Source organism: Ammospiza caudacuta, chromosome 1 (assembly GCF_027887145.1).
Source record: "Ammospiza caudacuta isolate bAmmCau1 chromosome 1, bAmmCau1.pri, whole genome shotgun sequence".
In the NCBI taxonomy this organism is placed as follows: domain Eukaryota; kingdom Metazoa; phylum Chordata; class Aves; order Passeriformes; family Passerellidae; genus Ammospiza; species Ammospiza caudacuta.
The window spans coordinates 21,261,320-21,278,628 of NC_080593.1; the positions used below are offsets into that span (position 1 = coordinate 21,261,320).

Sequence of the window (17,309 nt, forward strand, 5' to 3'; positions counted from 1 at the left end):
TTGCTGTATATATGATCTGAAATTTTGATGTGATTTTTTTAGGTCATGAAACTAATAAATTCAGTATTTTATATACAATTTTTAAGATGTAATGTTGTTCTTTATGGTTTTCTCACCTTCTTTAAATACTTGTAGGATTCTGGAACCCAGCTGTGTTTGTCTGGAATGATTTGTTTGGTTGCAGCTGAATGAAAATATTTCAAGATTATCACAGGCCTGACAATAGTTTTCCTGTTTCTCTTCTCATATTATTCAGGATAAGGTCATTGCTCCTTACCAAAGACCTACATGTAAAAGACATTAAAAAAAAATTAAAGCACCATGTTTAGGTTCCTGTGACATAAGAACTGGAGAAAAACCATATGGGCTTCTTCAGAAAATTTCTTCACAAATCTCGGTGGCAGTACTGGGGTTAGGAGTGTATGTTGGGGTGAAGCCATTGCATGTGGCCATCCCAAGTGCCACCGCTGTGCAGCGCCTTGTAGAGCTGGAATCAGTGGGTTTGTAATCAAGTATTGTGAGTTTAGTACCTCTGAAATTATAGAGAAAATGATGGGGAAACTGAAAGCCTTACGAAAAGTATGTGCTCTAGTTGTTATCTTTCCTTGGGATTTTCCCATTGCTATCTAGATTAAAAACAGCTTGAATGAAGAGGAGGCAAGATGATACTTAGCAGGCATCCTTAGGGAGATTATGTGCCAGAAGACAGAAGGATTTTGATCATAGTTGCTGTGCACCTAAGTAATGAGCTAAAGTTGCCAGCCCTGAAAATGAATGAGTTTCCTTCGCCTCTTCCCCCACCCATGGGATGACACAGGAACAGTCTTGGCATGTTCCATCTGGGCTTGGTAGTGCAGGAGAAAGTGAAGACCGCAGAGAGATACTGTAGCTATTTTCATCTGCTGAAAGCAATTTAAAAATACATTGTTTTCTGTAGATAAATTCATGCAGCTTTATCTTGTGCTGAGTCTTGCATTTCTTCTTCAGTCTTGATTTGCATGATGCTTGTGGACTGTTAAACCATGAAAAGCTTGGGTTGACTTAATTCAGCCTGTCTGATTCTCCAGGAGAATATTGACCACTTGGGCTGTTCCAGCTCTAAAAGAGAAATAGAAATGGTTTCTCCTGAAAGTGCTCTGGACAAAACCCTAGAGAAAGGTGAGGTTGGCCTTTGTCCTCACCTGGTGAGTTGCACTACTGAAATGGCAAAAAAGCACTGCTGTGCTGGCTACTAAACTGCAAAGAGCAGATGTGGTTTTGACAGTGAACCATGGTTACCTGTACCCACAATGGTTAGTGTGTAGATGTATCAGCCAGATCAATAACTATGTATGTATCTGTATGGTCTTGTTCTTGGGAGAAATTTGGTAGTATGAAGATTTATTGCTGTCTAATATGTTCCAAACATTGGTATGAAAACAAAGGATATCAATTTGAAATATAAATTGGAATTTCTTTCTGCTAATTCATGTAAATAGTTACTCACTCTGCTTCACTGTAGTAATACTTGGAAAAATATTAGTATTAACAATTACTCTTCAATTCCTTTATGTAGAACATAAATTAATGCTTTATATGCCACTTGTAAGTTAGCAGTGTTGAAGTGTAAGTTGAAATGTACCTAGCTGCACCTAAAACTGATCCAGTAATACAGAGCCTGTTACATATGGATAGTGAAATTTAATTCAATGTGATTGTGAAAACTGAATCTGTTTGCTAATTTGAGCTCTTTCTGAAGGAAAAAAAAATTGAAATAATTCAGAGTTGTAAATACATATTTGTGTATTTTACCTCTGCTAACCCTGTAATACTGGTGCAGCTAAATTGAGTGACTGCTGCTTATCTTCTTGGTTTGTCATTAATAGCCTGGTTTACTGAGTTCTGTTGGGTTGTACCTGCTTGACCTCACTTGATGATCATGTTGCTTCCTTTTCCAAGCAGTCTCCTAATCCTAAGTGCTTTGCAGTGTACATCATTGCTGTACTTTGCAACTTTAGCTTAAGCATTTTCACAGCAATGAAATGTGATAACAAAAGCAGCTGAAAGGTGAAGAAGTAGAATCTGGAAAACAGCTTTGGAAAGGGAGGGATATTCCCAGGATCTGATTTTTTATTTTGTACCTCATTCATTTGCACATCTTAATTACATTTCATTATCTGAGTGAGGTTATGTGGTTGTGTTCCCTTAAATTTGAGAATTTCCAGTGAAAAAAAAGGCTGTCATATTTGGTGGTGTTATATTTATGTAGTCATTTTTGAAGTTTGCAGATTGACTTACAAAGTCTTCCCTATACCAGCTAGCTTTTATCTAAGTTAGTCTGGGGTTTCCCTATACTCATGAAGAAACCTGTCTAGTGGCAAAATTACTAAAATACCATTTTTAAATGCAGTGAGTTTGAGTAGTTTTTGATGCTTGCAGTGGAGGTGCATCCTTCCATGCAGTGAATGTAAGGCTCCTGCCCAGAGCCCTTTTTATCACACTTTTGACTGATAGGAGACTTATAAGGATTTGCAGGAATCTCTGTATTACAGTCTGGGAGAACACTGATTGATGATGGCTATTTCTTAAATTTAAACAGGGGGAAGCCCGTTTTGGTTTTGACAGAGACATTTCAATAGAGACCTGAACAGGCCCCAGGCTTCAATGACTGTACAATTTATTTTAGCAGTTGACACACATTTCTAAAATCAGTGGAAAATTTAGAAAATATTTGTTGCATCTCAAGGATGAACTATTCAATTCTCAGCTCCTCCTTTGGCTCCTCTTATTGCTGTTCATACAAAAGTTTAACACTTGAATTCTTGTATAAGTACTGAATTATATTTATTTTCCTTAGCAGTTTAATATATTTTGTCTCCTATGTGTTTACAACCACTTAAGTGTTGTATTTTTTCTGCAATTTATTTAAAGAATATGACATATTAGTAAGGATTTAGGGAAGATTAAGTAATAATTGCTTCAGAGCGCTAGCATTTCTGAGCAGTCTTATGTAAATATTTTATAAAATTGAACTGATCAAAGAAATGCCCAAGGAAAAATAATGTGAAGCTATGAAAAAGTAGACATAGAGCCCAAAATTAATTCCAGTAGCCATTTTCTCTTTGCCTGTGCAAATATGAGTATTGTAGAGTTACAACCTCATTAGGGGAAGTTTATGAAATACTGAGTAGTGATAGTATGTCAATTTAAATGTTATTGTGAAGAGCAGGACAAGATTTGTGTTACTTTTGTCTTTAGTAGATTGTAAGGTTTGGGGAGTTTATATGGCCAGTAAAGAAAAGAAATAGTGGCCCAAGAGGGTCAGGCAGCCGCCAAGACAACTGGATTGTTCTCTTTGACTTCCCTCCACCTGGTCCTGTTGGCAGTTCCTTGGGAGGAAGCTGGATGAGGAACCTTCTCAGATAAGAGCTCTGGTGAAACAAGAAGCAGAGTTGCAAGGGTTTAAATCAACTGGAACACAACACTTGTAGTGAGAGAGTTGTTGGATGTCAGATGGCCACTCTGGCTGGATGCCCTTCACTAGGATTTGGGAAATTGCAGCAAAAAAGTTCCTGAAATCTCCTCCAGGGAGGAATGTCTCTGATTTTAGATGCAGGAATACATCCTGAAATCTTCAGGATTCAGGATGTATTCCTGCATCTAAAATCAGCTTCAGTGAGAGCATGTTTGTCTTGTGCTTTTGTCCATGCACTGGGCTGCTTTAATTCAAATACTTTTAAATTGCCACCTGGCACTTGGAAGCGAAGAATGTTGGTGGTACTGATATATTTTCTCATATGTAGATAGCAATAAATAGTTTTGATTAGTTCAAATGTTTGCCCTTATATATTTTAATAAATAAATGAGATTAATTTATAAATAAATGCACTGTTTATAAATAACACACTTAAAATAGGATTCTTCTCAGAATTAATATTTTTATAGGCATTTTCACTGTGTATTGATCACAACATATGGCATTACTCATTTTTTGCACGTGTTATAAGGTGAAGCTTGTGGAGAAGGAGAAGATTGGACAAGTTAATGTCAGAAAAATCCTCTGAGAGTACTGAGTAAGTAGACTTCTGATGGAAGTTCCTGAGCTGCAAATAACTGGAGGCCAAGAGAGTACCTAGGGGAGGTACTGTATATGCTCACCCCTTTATTTCCTGTCTGCCTTTGGCCACTGTTGAAGAGTGACCTGGATGATCCACTGCCCTGGAGAGATCTTTTCTAGCCCAGGATGATGACTCCTACTGCTTATTTTGTATGGTGACAGAATGCCAGTACTTGTAACCACAGCCTCAAAGCACAGCAAAGGCTTTACAGACAGCTCAGACTGAGCTTCTTGGTGAGAGCCAGTGGTACAGAACAGAATGAATCTGAGGGAGGTTGTGCAGGCAGGTCCATCCATGGCTTATGGGTTATTAGTGAAGAAGGGTGGATATGCAAATGGAAGTCCCTAAAAATAGCTCCAGTGTATGTTAAAAGGACTGGAATAATCAATAGAAAAGAATAAAGCCAATACAAGCAACTGGAAGCTTTTCAATAACCTAATTGCAAAAAAGAATGAAATGGAGAATAGGAAGTATCAAAGTGGTTTATACAAACAACCATGTGTAGGAAGAAAAACCAGAAAAACAGAAGAACTAAAATAAAAGCCTCATAAAGGAAGTAAAAATCTAATGTGTTGCATCTTACTTGTGATAAAGGAATCCAGGGAGAATTTGGACAGTAGATCAATTTCAGCTTAAGTAGTTAACTAAATCAAGACTCTTTTCTTTGTCATCTGCTATTAAAAACTGAAAACCTCAATTTCCAGGCCAGGTAGTTTAACTTAATTAGCAGGTAAATTATGAGCTTCATCAGCTGTGTTGAGGAAGCAGAATCTTAAATAGGTGACAGAGGGCAGAATGCTGAAAAGAAAAGGAAATCCTTAAGGAGGGGTGTGAGAAATGGAGGCTTGCAACAGCTGCAGCCCCTGGGGAAGGTGCTGTGGCCATAAAACTCTCAAGGCACTCATGAAGAGAGGGAAAGACTGATGATAGGTGCTTATAGGTAAGGAACAGCAAGGGGCATGTTACTTTTCAGAGTCACTCATGTTTGACGTAAACCCCATGGTTGCTGATCCATTGCACAGAGCCTGCTACCAACTTTGTGCTTGGCTGTTCTCAGAGCTGTAGGGGCACATGTATAGGGGGATACAGTATGGGTAAATGAAAGTGGTATAGAATGTATCTTATCCCCCTACCAGTTGCAGCTGAACCAATTACTGCAGATTAGGAGCAGGCCTGGTCTTAACAGGCCACACCTGTAGCCAATAAGAACATTGTTATAAAAGAGTGGATTGGTGGGAAACTGGAGTTAGATGACTGCTCCAAGGACCAGGAACAGTCAGTGCTTAGAGGAGCTGCCTACAGAAAACATCGAGGAGCTACAAAGCTCTGGTGATGTGAAACCCTTGCGCTATAATAATAATAGAACTCTTGTTATAAAAGACAACATGCATGGGAAAGGCTGAGTTCTGTATGGAGCTGGGTTTGCACCATGAATTTGCAGTGATATGGAGGTAACAGTCTGACTTCATATGTTGTGTGTCACTTTTGAACTCTAGAGTATTATTAGAAGGAGGAAAGATGAAAGAAGATCCAGGGAAGTGAAGACAGAAGTACTGGAAGATTTGAGCACAGCTGGGGGAAAACTTCTGTAAATGTGCTGTACTTGGTACTTAACCAGCAATGGACTGGATTTTGAATTATTTGCAAATATTTAAATGATAACATTGAATAGCAGGGATTTTTAATTTTTTTTTTTCATCTGTAGGGGGAAAAAAAAGGATTATTTTTTAGTCTTTCATTAAAAAATTAACCAGGTTTTAATTCACACCAGTGGCTGCTCTTCCTCCATTTAAACAGGTAACATTGTCAAAAAATCTCATTGTGACCGTGCGTTTGAGTTACTTCCTGGGAGTAATTAATGTGTACTGAATTTTTGGCCATGAATCAATTCTTGTCTTCTACATCAGCACCTTTGCATTGCAGGCACATACTGCTGGAGAAATAGAGGAATGCCACCATTTCATTTCACACAGCCACGCAAGATGGTGGTAAATTGTAGTCCCTGCTAGCACAGGATGAACTTCAACCAGAATTAGAGACAAACACTCCATTACTCTTGCTAAATCTGCACACAACCTATGCTCTTTAGAGCTGTTTTCTGCGCCTTCATCTTAGGGAGGTAATGAATGACCTGTCCCAGGAGGAGACGTTCATGCCCGCTCTTCTTGTTAGAAAGAACAGCCCCTATTCTTGTGCCAGAAATGTTTGTGTTTTCCATTATGTTCCTCCAAAAATGATGTCTCAAATATATTACAGTAAAATTAGAAGGTGTGGACCTACTTCTGTCCTTTAAAAGGTTTATAGATTTCTCAATTTGGCCAGTCTGAGGTGCATTCACTAGGAATAAAGACTAAATTAACTAAAATCTGGAAGGTCTAATGAAATGGAAAACAGTGTGTCATGCAAATAGGTGGGTGTCCAACCCTCTCTTTCCATCCTATAATCAGTGCATAGTCAAAATCAGCTGGTCCTCAGGCTGACCATTTTCTAAGCTATAAAGCCTGCAGGAAGAGAAGGTGAATTTCTTCGTGTTCCTTGCATTACCAGCCTTGTCTTCATCCTTAATGGTTTATTGCTCACTGATTATTGGTTTACTGGAGTTAATTAGTTGGAAAGGGAAGCCTGAATCGAAGGCTGATAGGCAGCAGAGAGGGGCAGTGCAAATTCAGTGTGCAAAAGAAATGTAGACAGGAAAGGAAGGGTTTTGTGAGCCACAGCCAAAGGCCAGGATGGAAACTGTAAGCATACAATGGACTTTGTGAAATTAAGTTCCTGGACTACACAGACATTCAGCCAGCCTGCTCCAGAGTGCGGGTGTAGTTGGCCTGGAGTTTATTCAAGGTGACATCCAACTGACAGCTACACAAACTCAGTAAACTGTTAAAACAAAAGGAAAATCAAAACAAAATGAGAAAAAATCCACACCAGATAGACTTCAAAATCAACAGGAAGAGTGTTAATGAGCACCAGTTTAATGGACAGTGCTGGGATACCCAGAGGCAGAAGGTGTCTGGTCAACTAGACAGAAATATTGATAATTTGTCTATGCTGTCCTATTCCTGAACAGAGGTTTCAGAGCAAAAAGCATAATAGTAAATATAAAAATGGTGGAGGGACAGTTTCTCAGTTGATATAAAAAAACATATCTCACTCACGTGGATTGAATGGAGGAGTCCTATGTCCTACAACACAATTCTGTATTTTTATGGAAATATTGTCCCTCATGTTGGTAAAGGACATCACATGGAAAATTTTCCTTATGTTTCTCTGTTCTGGCAGGAACAGCTGATAGACTCCCTGCTGCAGAGCAGGTGAGCATACACAGAGCTGTCCTTGTCCTTCCTCACCAGTAGGTACATGGGATGGGCTCAGGAGGAGCTTCCCCACTGCCCTTCCAGGTCCCTCAGCAGCAGCAGTAACTGTTGGGTTACCTGCATCACAGCCAGTGGGAGCACAAGGAACGTGGTCAGCAGGCTGGTGCTGCTCTGAATTCCAAAGTAAGCTCATGAGAACACAGATAATAAAATATAATGCAAATCGAGTTTTGGGGGAAATGGTGGGATACAGCTGATACAGCCTAAGACACTATGGTATTCACAGTGAAGATCAGGTGATCTGTGGCAGCACCACAAACACTTGCTGTCCTGATTTCACATTCATGTTCTCAGTGTGCATCAGTCTCTTTTTGAGGAGACATTAGTATTTTTTGTCACTGCATTCAATTTCTTCCCAGGTTGTTTTGAGCTCATAATGCTTCCATCTGTGAAAGCTGTAGAGTTCGTTCAATCCCCCAGCTCCAGGGAAGGTTCCACATATCTGTGGGACATCTGTAGGTGACAAGGACAAACTGGAACAGAAAGGAAGACTGGGTAGGGTTAGGAAAAGCAGGAGCTCCATGGCTTCCACCAAGGTCTGGTGCTTAAAGGATGCTGGTGTTACCTACAAGCAAGAGCAGCTACAACTGTTGCTACCCTTAGTGGAGTTTTGAAATGTGAGCAACCTGAATAAGATGTCTACTAAGCAAAAAGGAAAATAAAAAAGAATAGTGATGGACCTGGATGTCAGGGAGCTTCTAGCATGAGGAAAGAGAGCCCACAGAGAGCTCTTCTAAGCAGGAAGAACAAAGCACAGCAACGTCTTGTGCAAGGGAAATATGGAGACTCTGGCAAAAGCAAAGGGGAGATGGGACATGGAATCTCTCATGGCTTTCAGCAGCAACAGCCAGAGCCTCAGCATCTGGGGACTGAGTCACCCTTGAGTCAGAGCAAACATATTCGGTTAAAATTGTACTTTGCTGTTGTAATCCAAGGCATGCTGCTCAGTACTGCTGACTTGTGTCATCTGCCCAGTAAATCACTGACTGGAAGCTTCTCTTTCAATACAAATATTCCTTGCCAGCCACTGTGGGTTTTACATATGGGGTAGGGGATTTTTTGGTAACAATTTAGGTCCTTTAGTACTGCCAAATAATCTTTCCTTCGCTCTTGTGATGCAGCACGTGGGAGAGCTCTTTCTGCAGATTACAAGGTGCTCAGGGACACAGGGGTGCTCAGCTGTACAAAGGGCAAAGACATGGAGATAAAATACAGGCAGATTCCATTTAATGATCTCTCAAAGCTCCCGAACCCAAAAGACAAAAGGAGAAATATGCATTTAATGTCTAAGGGATTTGCATGTTGTCAATCTTTAATTAAGGTGTCTGAGATAAAGTTCACCCTTGCAAGACAAGGCAGCAGAATGGGCACCTTGTGAACCAGGAGTGTGTGAGAGCAAAGGGCACCTGGGCTCACAACAGCCCAGTCCAGCACTGAGGTTTCACTCAGGCTCAGGACAGCTGGAGGAGAGCAATGCCTTGGGCTGCTGCTGCTGCTCAGCTCGTGCTTGTGCTGGTATTGCTTACTGGATTGAGCTGTGACCCAAACCACCATGAAAACAAGAGGCAGAAAAGAGACACTTATGAACAGTGAGTACCATTGCTTGCAAATGCATTTGTTGGGATGGTGGCCTGAAAGTGCTGGAATGGGGGCAGAGTGGCTTTACTACAGCTCTGTTTTACTTACTCTTTGGTAGATATGTGTGACTAAATTTTCTTTTTTTTTTTTTTTTTCCCAACACACAACAGGCCTCGTTTATCCTCCGAGCAGGGTAATTTAGTGTTCTATGCTGGCTTCAGCAAAAATATTGAATTTAGAACTGGACCACTGGGGAAAGTAAAAGTTAATGAAGAAGACCTTACAGAACTTTTTAGTCAGGTGACATAGTTATTTTCCCTTAATATATTTTCATTTTCAGTTCTACATATTAATAGTGAAATTGTTTTCACAAGTGTTTAATGCATTCTGTATTTTATATTATCTATATCAGCAATCTAATATGGAAGTAAGCCATTGCAGACTTGTAAAGGAATCATGTCATCACAAAAGATGATGAAATTATTAAATTGTGTATGTATTAGAGCTCTCTGTATTTAAGTGGACTTTATAATAGTAAAGTTATGCAAGGACTAAACTTTCCTAAGCTTTTGAAAAGTCAAAGTTTGTTTCACATTATCTCTGTTGTTTAACTTTAGGTTAGAGAGAGTAGCACAGAGATTCAAGAACTTAAAAAAGACTGTGGTGCTTTGCAGAATGTATCCCAGCAGATTACTCTGCTGACCTCCAAGGTGAGCCAAACCTTCATGTTATCCTCCTCCAGCATTCCCATGTTTCCATTCCTCACACTAATATGAAACAATCTGATTCATTAAAGTATTTCTGCACCCAGTTTAGGGAACTGGAGCAGAGTCCCTATTTAATATCAGCCTGGAGTCTGTGTTTAATTTTGAGATATTTATTCAGTAACTATGTAGACAATGGAAATATTTCTGTAAATCTCCCCAAAATTTCCAGTTACTGAGATTCTTCTTTGTTCATTGTCAGCATCTGTATTGACTATGTCCTCTAATATTTGTGAATAAATTCTGGAAATGGACCATATATGTTTTCATAGTTGCTACACAGACATCCCATTCCATAGATAAAATGGGCTATAGGGGTTTGCAGTGGAAAGATAAGACCAGCACAATAGTTTTGTCATTTCCCTGCTCCTGAATTCTTTTTTTCCATGAAAAAATTTTTAAAGGATTGCCTGATTTAAGTGTCTTTTGTTACAGTGTTTCTGCAATTCCTTATAGAAAAACATTTTTATAGTGTAATAGACCTTCCTTTAGGGAAATTGGGCTAATATGAATCCATCACATTCTCTGATTCAGTATCAGTTTGCTGTTTGTGCTTACAACCCACTGAGATGTGGAGACCTTTTCCAGGCTTTCAGTGCTCTGTCCCAGACCTCTGTCCTTGTCACACATGTGAGGACCCAAGCATTCCCACAGGAATATTCACATTCTTAATTTTCAGCACCTGAATACATCTTTGCCAGACAGAGTCTTGCCTTGTGGATCCAAGCTGGGACATATTTAGGCTGTCATTTTCTGAACAGCCAAACCCACCAAAATCTCAGTGAATGGGGCCTCATTTTGATCTGTCACCTGGTCTCACATACCAGCTATTCTCTTTTCTCAGAGAAAAGTATTTTGTGAGTTTACCAGTGTCTAGCAAGTTCCTCTGTGGTCACTCTCATACTAAGCACAATGTAATTCACATTTCTTTCACAGATCCTGAGTCTCGATAACAAACTTCAAAGCTTTCAGCAGGTAAGTAAATGGGAAACAAACTAGAGATCAGAAAAGAAAATCTCAGCCCCAAGTAAATAAAGTGAAGTTTCAATGATTAAACAGCTAAATGATTTCTTCCTTCTCATGCATTCCTCAGGAAAACTTTTTTAGTAACAGAAGGTTAAAAAAAAACCACCAAGATTTGTGGAGGAGGTGATATGCCTTCTTACAAAATATAAACTGTGTAGGAGACTGCATTTCTTAATGGAAAAACACTTGTACATTCAAGAGCAACAAGTTGATACCAAGGAGAAGTAAACTTTCCCTTCACTGGTCTGTCAAGATAAAGACCAGAAACTCAAACTGGATTTTTATTGTACTGGAACTAACTCAGTTTCAGCTGTCGCCTGCTTCTCCAGTGAGCTTGTGACAAGCCTCACCTTCAGGTGCCAGTAAAAGCAATTATCAGATGAGATACCCATGGAATAAAAACACAACATAACCTTCCCTCTAGACTCCCAGTCTGCTGCTGGAAAACAGTCTCTATTAATATTTAATTTTTACAGGTCTTTTCTCATCCTAGTGCTTGGCCATTCTGTGCATGAGCAATCACAGCATCATTATTTTGTACAGGGATAAGTGAAATAACTCAGAACTTTTACAAATCAGCCTTGCTGAAAAAAAAATGGAGGACAGTTCAAGAAAGAATTTGGGGGAAGAGAAAAAAGAATGTTTGTATTGAAAATAAATACCAATAAAACACCAGCTAAGCAGAAACATAATTTTCTACTCTTTTCTGGCATTTCAGGACATCCAGAGGAGAGCCTGCAGTAGTAACCCCTGTAGGAACTCAGGGACCTGTGTAAACTCACTGGATGGTTTCTTTTGCCTCTGTCCCAGCAACTGGCAGGTGAGTCTTTAGCCTCCTCGACTACAGAGAGTGTATTTCACCTGCCAGGCTGCATCCAGCTCAGGGTGACTGCCATGCAGCACAGCATTTCGGGGTGCTCAGGGTGACTGCCATGCAGCACAGCATTTCGGGGTGTTCAGGGTGACTGCCATGCAGCACAGCATTTCGGGGTGCTCAGGGTGACTGCCATGCAGCACAGCATTTCGGGGTGCTCAGGGTGACTGCCATGCAGCACAGCATTTCGGGGTGCTCAGGGCGGAGTGAGCAGCACTGAACAGCAGAGCAGCAGTGTCACTCGTTGGTGTTTGCTTCTCAACAATATCAACACATATGTGTAACAAAAGAAGCCCAAAGCTTTGGGCCAGACCCTGCACTGTTACATGCAGGCAGTGGCCCGTGAAGTCAGTGATTCTTGGCAGTTCTCACAGCAGAGAATTAGTCTGGTTTTTGCTGAGCACTGAACTGGACTGCATGCCTTGCTGTTGACCTTACACAAGGGTAGAGAGAGGCTGGGGGGGAGGGATGGATAGTTATTCACTTGTAAACAAGTAAGACAAACTGGGGGTGCAAATAATCAGTGGCATTCTGAATTTTTTTAAATGCCAGACTTTACTAGCAAATGCTTTAATGGTGCTGTTATGTGCACCACAGATGAAAATGTTGTATCTTCTTGTCAAAGGATTTAAACTTAAAAGTTATCCCAGCAAGATTCAGGTTAAAATTTATGGGCTTTCCTGATAGAAACAGTTTATAAGAAAATTTTCTGAGTCTTTTTCTAGTTGGAAAGTGAGGGGTTGACAAAAATGTTCACATGCTTTCTACATCTGAGGTATTTTATCCCCATCTGACTGATAGCAAGGGTCACAGAAACACAGCTGAAAAATAAAGTCTCGTTATTGTGTTTCATAAGAAAATCTGTGTTGATAACAGCCCATGGTTTGTATATCTTTGAAAACTATATTAAACATGGTTTGCTTCATTTCTCAGTTATTTGGAAAATAAACTGGTGTTCCATTTCATCTTAGGGCCCCCTGTGCTCAGTGGATGTTAATGAATGCCAGATTTTTGCTGGAACAGCATTAGGCTGCCAGAATGGAGCCACTTGTGTGAACACACCAGGCAGCTACAGGTAACTTCTCAAAACTAGACACAAATATCTCATGTAGAATACTCTGCTGGCTTGTACCCCATATCATGCCTGCAGCACAAGTTCTAGAATGAAGTCTGTTTAATATGTGTGCACTGTAACCCCTGGGAAGAGATAGAATCCTTACTGCACTGTACACTGAGCCCACTGCAGGCACAGAAAGGCCCCCACAGCCATTGCCTGCTGTGACACAGGAGGAGCAGCAGGAGCCAGATCCATCACACAGCCGTGCTGGGGGGAAGGCTGCAAATGAGGACAGGCTCCACTGACCCAGCCCCCTGTTGCTTTAATGTAAATGTCCTGCACCGTGGGGCGTAGCTGGGGCAGTGAGAGGCCCGTGCTGGGCTGTGACCAGCTCTCCCCAACATGCCCACAGAGCACAGCCATGTTACCTTCCCTCTGCTATCACCTACCCCTTGAGATCAAAGGGAGATGAAGGAGGTGATCACCCTTGATCACTGGTGTTCTCAGCACGCTCATTAGGTCAGAGCAGGGTGCTAATGACATCAAGATAATGGGTGCAAACCCCATGCAGCCCATTCACTAAGGCTTGGACTTGATGATCCCTGTGGGTCCCTTCCTACTCAGAATATTCTGTAAATCAGAAACAGTTCTGTGAAATGCCTTCATCCCCTCCTAAAACAAAGGCACTGCTGAGACAGCAGCCGAACAAGGAATGCACAGTGCTGCCAGGCAGAAAGGGAGAAATGCTGTCTGCAATCAAGGGGGTGCCTGGGCTGCCTCTCTGCTGGGCCCCACACACAAGGCCTCTGGAGCACATTCTTCCCTGGCTGTGCCCAGCTCCTTAGGAAACATGTTCTTGCTTACAGGGCAAGCCAGCCTGAACATTTTGTGTCTCAATCTCCAAAATGTCAAATAATCTGCTAAATAACTAACTCTCGCATGTAATACAAAGCTACCCCTGTGCAATGGGAACACGCACGCTGGAGAGCACGCCACAGCTTTCTGCTAAGAATTCTGTCTCCTGCTTCAGCATAGAAATCTTAGCCCCCACAAATATTTGCTTGAAGTAACACTGGCTTATAGTGCTTTGTCAGTTCTTGGAAGAACTTCAAACAAAGGAAGTTCTCCTGTAGTGCTCCTCATGCTTGAGCACAGAGTCTGCTGAAGTGTCACTGCTGTGTGATGCCTCCAGTAAGGTTTAATTTTATTTTAAAGGATGTTTATAACTTGTCTGCAACAGATATTTGTCAGGGAAACAACAAAGCAATCTGCCTTTATTTGTTTCCTATTGTGCTCAGAGAGGTACAGGTGTGTGACTAAATTCTGCTGTTCTCACAAGTGTTGTCATTGTGTTAATGCAGTCATGATTCCCCAGGGTCTTCCCTGGTGCACTGCTTACCCTCCTTGGTACTTGCTGAATCAATGCTTCATGGAATGAACTAAGACCTCCTCATAAGTCATTGCAACCTTAATATTACTGCTTTTGCATCAGACACTCAGGATTATTACATAGTCCCTTCCCAAGTCCATTGTACCATCTTTAGTGTCCCTTATTGGCTTACTTCTGAGCGCTCCACAAATGCTAAATCCATCCCCAGGCAGAGCATGACATCTCTTTTCTGCAGCTGGGAGGACATTGCTGCTAAGATTTCTGGGGCTGAACAGCCCAGGTCACCCCACTAATGCTCTGGCATGGTTATGTACACCATTGCGGACTGCAGGGAAAGAAAAGGGTAATATCTGACTATCCATAGCCTGCAGAAATAATGCCAGGTGATTGGAAGTATTGGATTTGGTACAATGAAATGGAGCATAATGCAGTCTTCATCCCTTGTTCATTTTCTTTATCTGCATGGTTTTCCCTGTAACTCAGGAAAGCTGAAATATGAGGGGGGGAAAAAGCAGGTATCCAGAAACACCTTCCTCAATCAAAATCTTAAGGGGACACTGTATCAGTTGGATGAAAGGCTGTGAAAGACCCCAAGTCTATCAGACTTCTGTGTCACAACCAAAATAACAGGGGCCTCATCACAGCATGCCATGGCTCATGTGATGGAACCACAGTGGTGCCAAGCAGCAGTGCATCACAATTTGGCTGAAGCACCTTGCAGTGTGACCTACTTCTGGAAGCTCTTCTCTGAGAAACTTCAGAGGGGAAGCAGATTAATCTTTGCCAGAGTAGACAGGAGACAATGCCATTGTTCTCCTCCTTTGGAGACAGTTGGATTGCCTTCTGTGTCCTTTGAAGTTGAACATGAAGCTCTCAATGTACTTTAGAAGTATAAAAGTGATCTGGTTCCCTGACCTGCTGCCTCTGTGCTTGCCCATGCTGAGCTGCTGCGCTGATGGGGAGGTGCTGTTCTGCTTGCTGTCTTTTACAATAATGGACATGCTGTCTTGCACTGCAGACTGCAGTTAAGCATTAAGCTGTTGTGGGGTTTTGAAGCCTAAGTTCATGTGGGTTGCTTGTCCTGGGTGCACTCTTTAGTTACCTGCAATTGACTTATCAAACTGCAATTTCAGGTGAGCATGTGACACGGTGGAAGGGACAGCAGCAGCTTATTTTATATAAATTGCTTCAAGGTCCAGGTCAGCTGCACTAGAATACCCTCATTTCAGTTCCAGAGAAATGCTTTTACAGAGCACTTTTCCTTAGGCAGCTTAAAAGCAATCCAAGAAGGGTGTGTGCCTGCCATATGTCTCTGCAAGCTGCAGACATTGCAGCACATAACTTGAATCCAAATAAGAGTCTTGCTGTCATTTTATTGAGAAGCTAGTGATGTGATAGGAGGTTTTCTGTGAATTTATATCTCTTTCAGTTGTATTTCAGAGCCTCACATTTTGTCTATGTGGAAATAAAGAGCCAGAGAAAAGGGAAACATTATCTGATGGCTTAGAAGTTCCCAATTTCAGTTCCACCACATATGTATAATGCTCTGCCCTATAATTAACAATGTGATGCATGTGGCAGCTTCCAAACCAGATCCTCCCAGTAGAATGCCTTCTTTCAACCCACTGCTTTGTTCTTCCCACCCCACCAACCCCAAATGCTACCTCTTGCTCACCACACATCCCTAAAAGCTGAGGTGCTGCTGAGACAGCAGGTGCCCATTGTTGTGGTGTGGGGGTGAAAGTACCAGGCATGGCATTTCTGCACATGGCATCATATCATGGTCATAACTGAAAAAGGAAGTTTAGGTGCTCTTTGACTGAAGTGGGGTTTCCATGCTCATGTTCTATTAAAGTCTTATGTTAGACTTTTCTTTTTTTCTGGATTTGTGCTTATGGATGTAAAAAAAGGTGGTAGATTCTTCCATAGGGCCAGACAGTAATGAATATGCACAAGCCTCAAATGGTTCTTGAGTCTCTGCTGAACAGGAGATTTGCCTCTCTGCATGATTATTAGCAGGATTGTCATAATAAGTAAATAGATGTATCTTGTAAGGAACACCCCATAAAGTGGAGAATGGAAATGAACAATCTTTTAACAGTGGTAGAAAGACAAAATTTTGATTTTTCTTTCCACTTTCACTATTAGCTGCTCCTGTACTCCAGAAACCTATGGGCGTCACTGTGACTTGAAATTTGATGACTGCCAGGAAGGATCTGAGAGCCTCTGCGAGCATGGCCTCTGTGTGGATGAAGAAAGGGATCAGCCCAACAGGGTAAGGAACAATGTGTAAACCTCAGCACACAGCACAGCGTGAATAAGCAGCAAATTCTGCTGAGTTTGACAAAACTGCATAGCATGAACTGCTGCTGAAAACAACAAGAAAGGCCACTGCAGAACATAACAGCCTCTCTGTTGTACCAAGGGTGGCAGAAAGAATCAGAAATGTCTGATGTCTTGTTAGAGGTACTTGTCACAGTATTAGATTTACTACTACATCCACAGGGAGTTGGGAATAATTTTTTTATAAGTTGAAGTCTTACTTGAAATACAATATTCTTACTGCTCATTATTTTGGGAGTTCTAAGTTGCTACAGTATTTTACTGCTTAAATGACTGAGAAGGACAAATATGAATCTTGTTATTCTTGGGAAAAGTGGCACATTAGTAGCACATTAGGACCAGGGGTCTGGAAGCTGCTAGGGCTGCATAGTGACTGTGTGGCTGCTGCTCATCCTTGGTGCTCCTCAGTGTCAGCTGGATGTGGGTCTGACTCCAGGCCCAATCTTTCCAAGCATCTGCACTGGATGGATGCTAGCACACACTTGAGTGCTCTTCTGGAGCAAGCCAGCTCATTCCATTTGGGTGAGAATCTGGGTACAGGGTGTTCACTCCAAAGGGACAGATGGACCATGCCAACATTGGCTCTTTACACTCAGAGCAGCCCTCCAAAACCACCCAGCCAAGCTTGTGCTCTTTAATACTCCTATATGCCCATGCACCACTCCAGGCACAGCACTTTTATTTTTGAGCTTTGCTATAAATGATTTCTTTGCCTAATTTTTAGAAGTTTCAAAACTCATCACTTATTTTCTGCCCACTTTTTGTTGAGAAAGCTTTACAAAAGGGTTCAGTGTTGGCTTAACAGT

At 41.4% G+C, this 17,309-nt stretch overlaps 1 protein-coding gene across 1 annotated transcript in view; it reads left to right on the plus strand.

The window, feature by feature from the left end:
* Positions 1–8,944: 8,944 nt before the first annotated feature.
* CUBN (cubilin) overlaps positions 8,945–17,309 on the plus strand; it is a 143,091-nt gene continuing 134,726 nt past the window's right edge. The window contains 7 exon segments of the mRNA XM_058808268.1: positions 8,945–9,060; positions 9,220–9,349; positions 9,667–9,759; positions 10,750–10,788; positions 11,558–11,659; positions 12,685–12,788; positions 16,309–16,435. Of these exon segments, the coding sequence (XP_058664251.1) occupies positions 8,945–9,060; positions 9,220–9,349; positions 9,667–9,759; positions 10,750–10,788; positions 11,558–11,659; positions 12,685–12,788; positions 16,309–16,435 (711 nt within the window).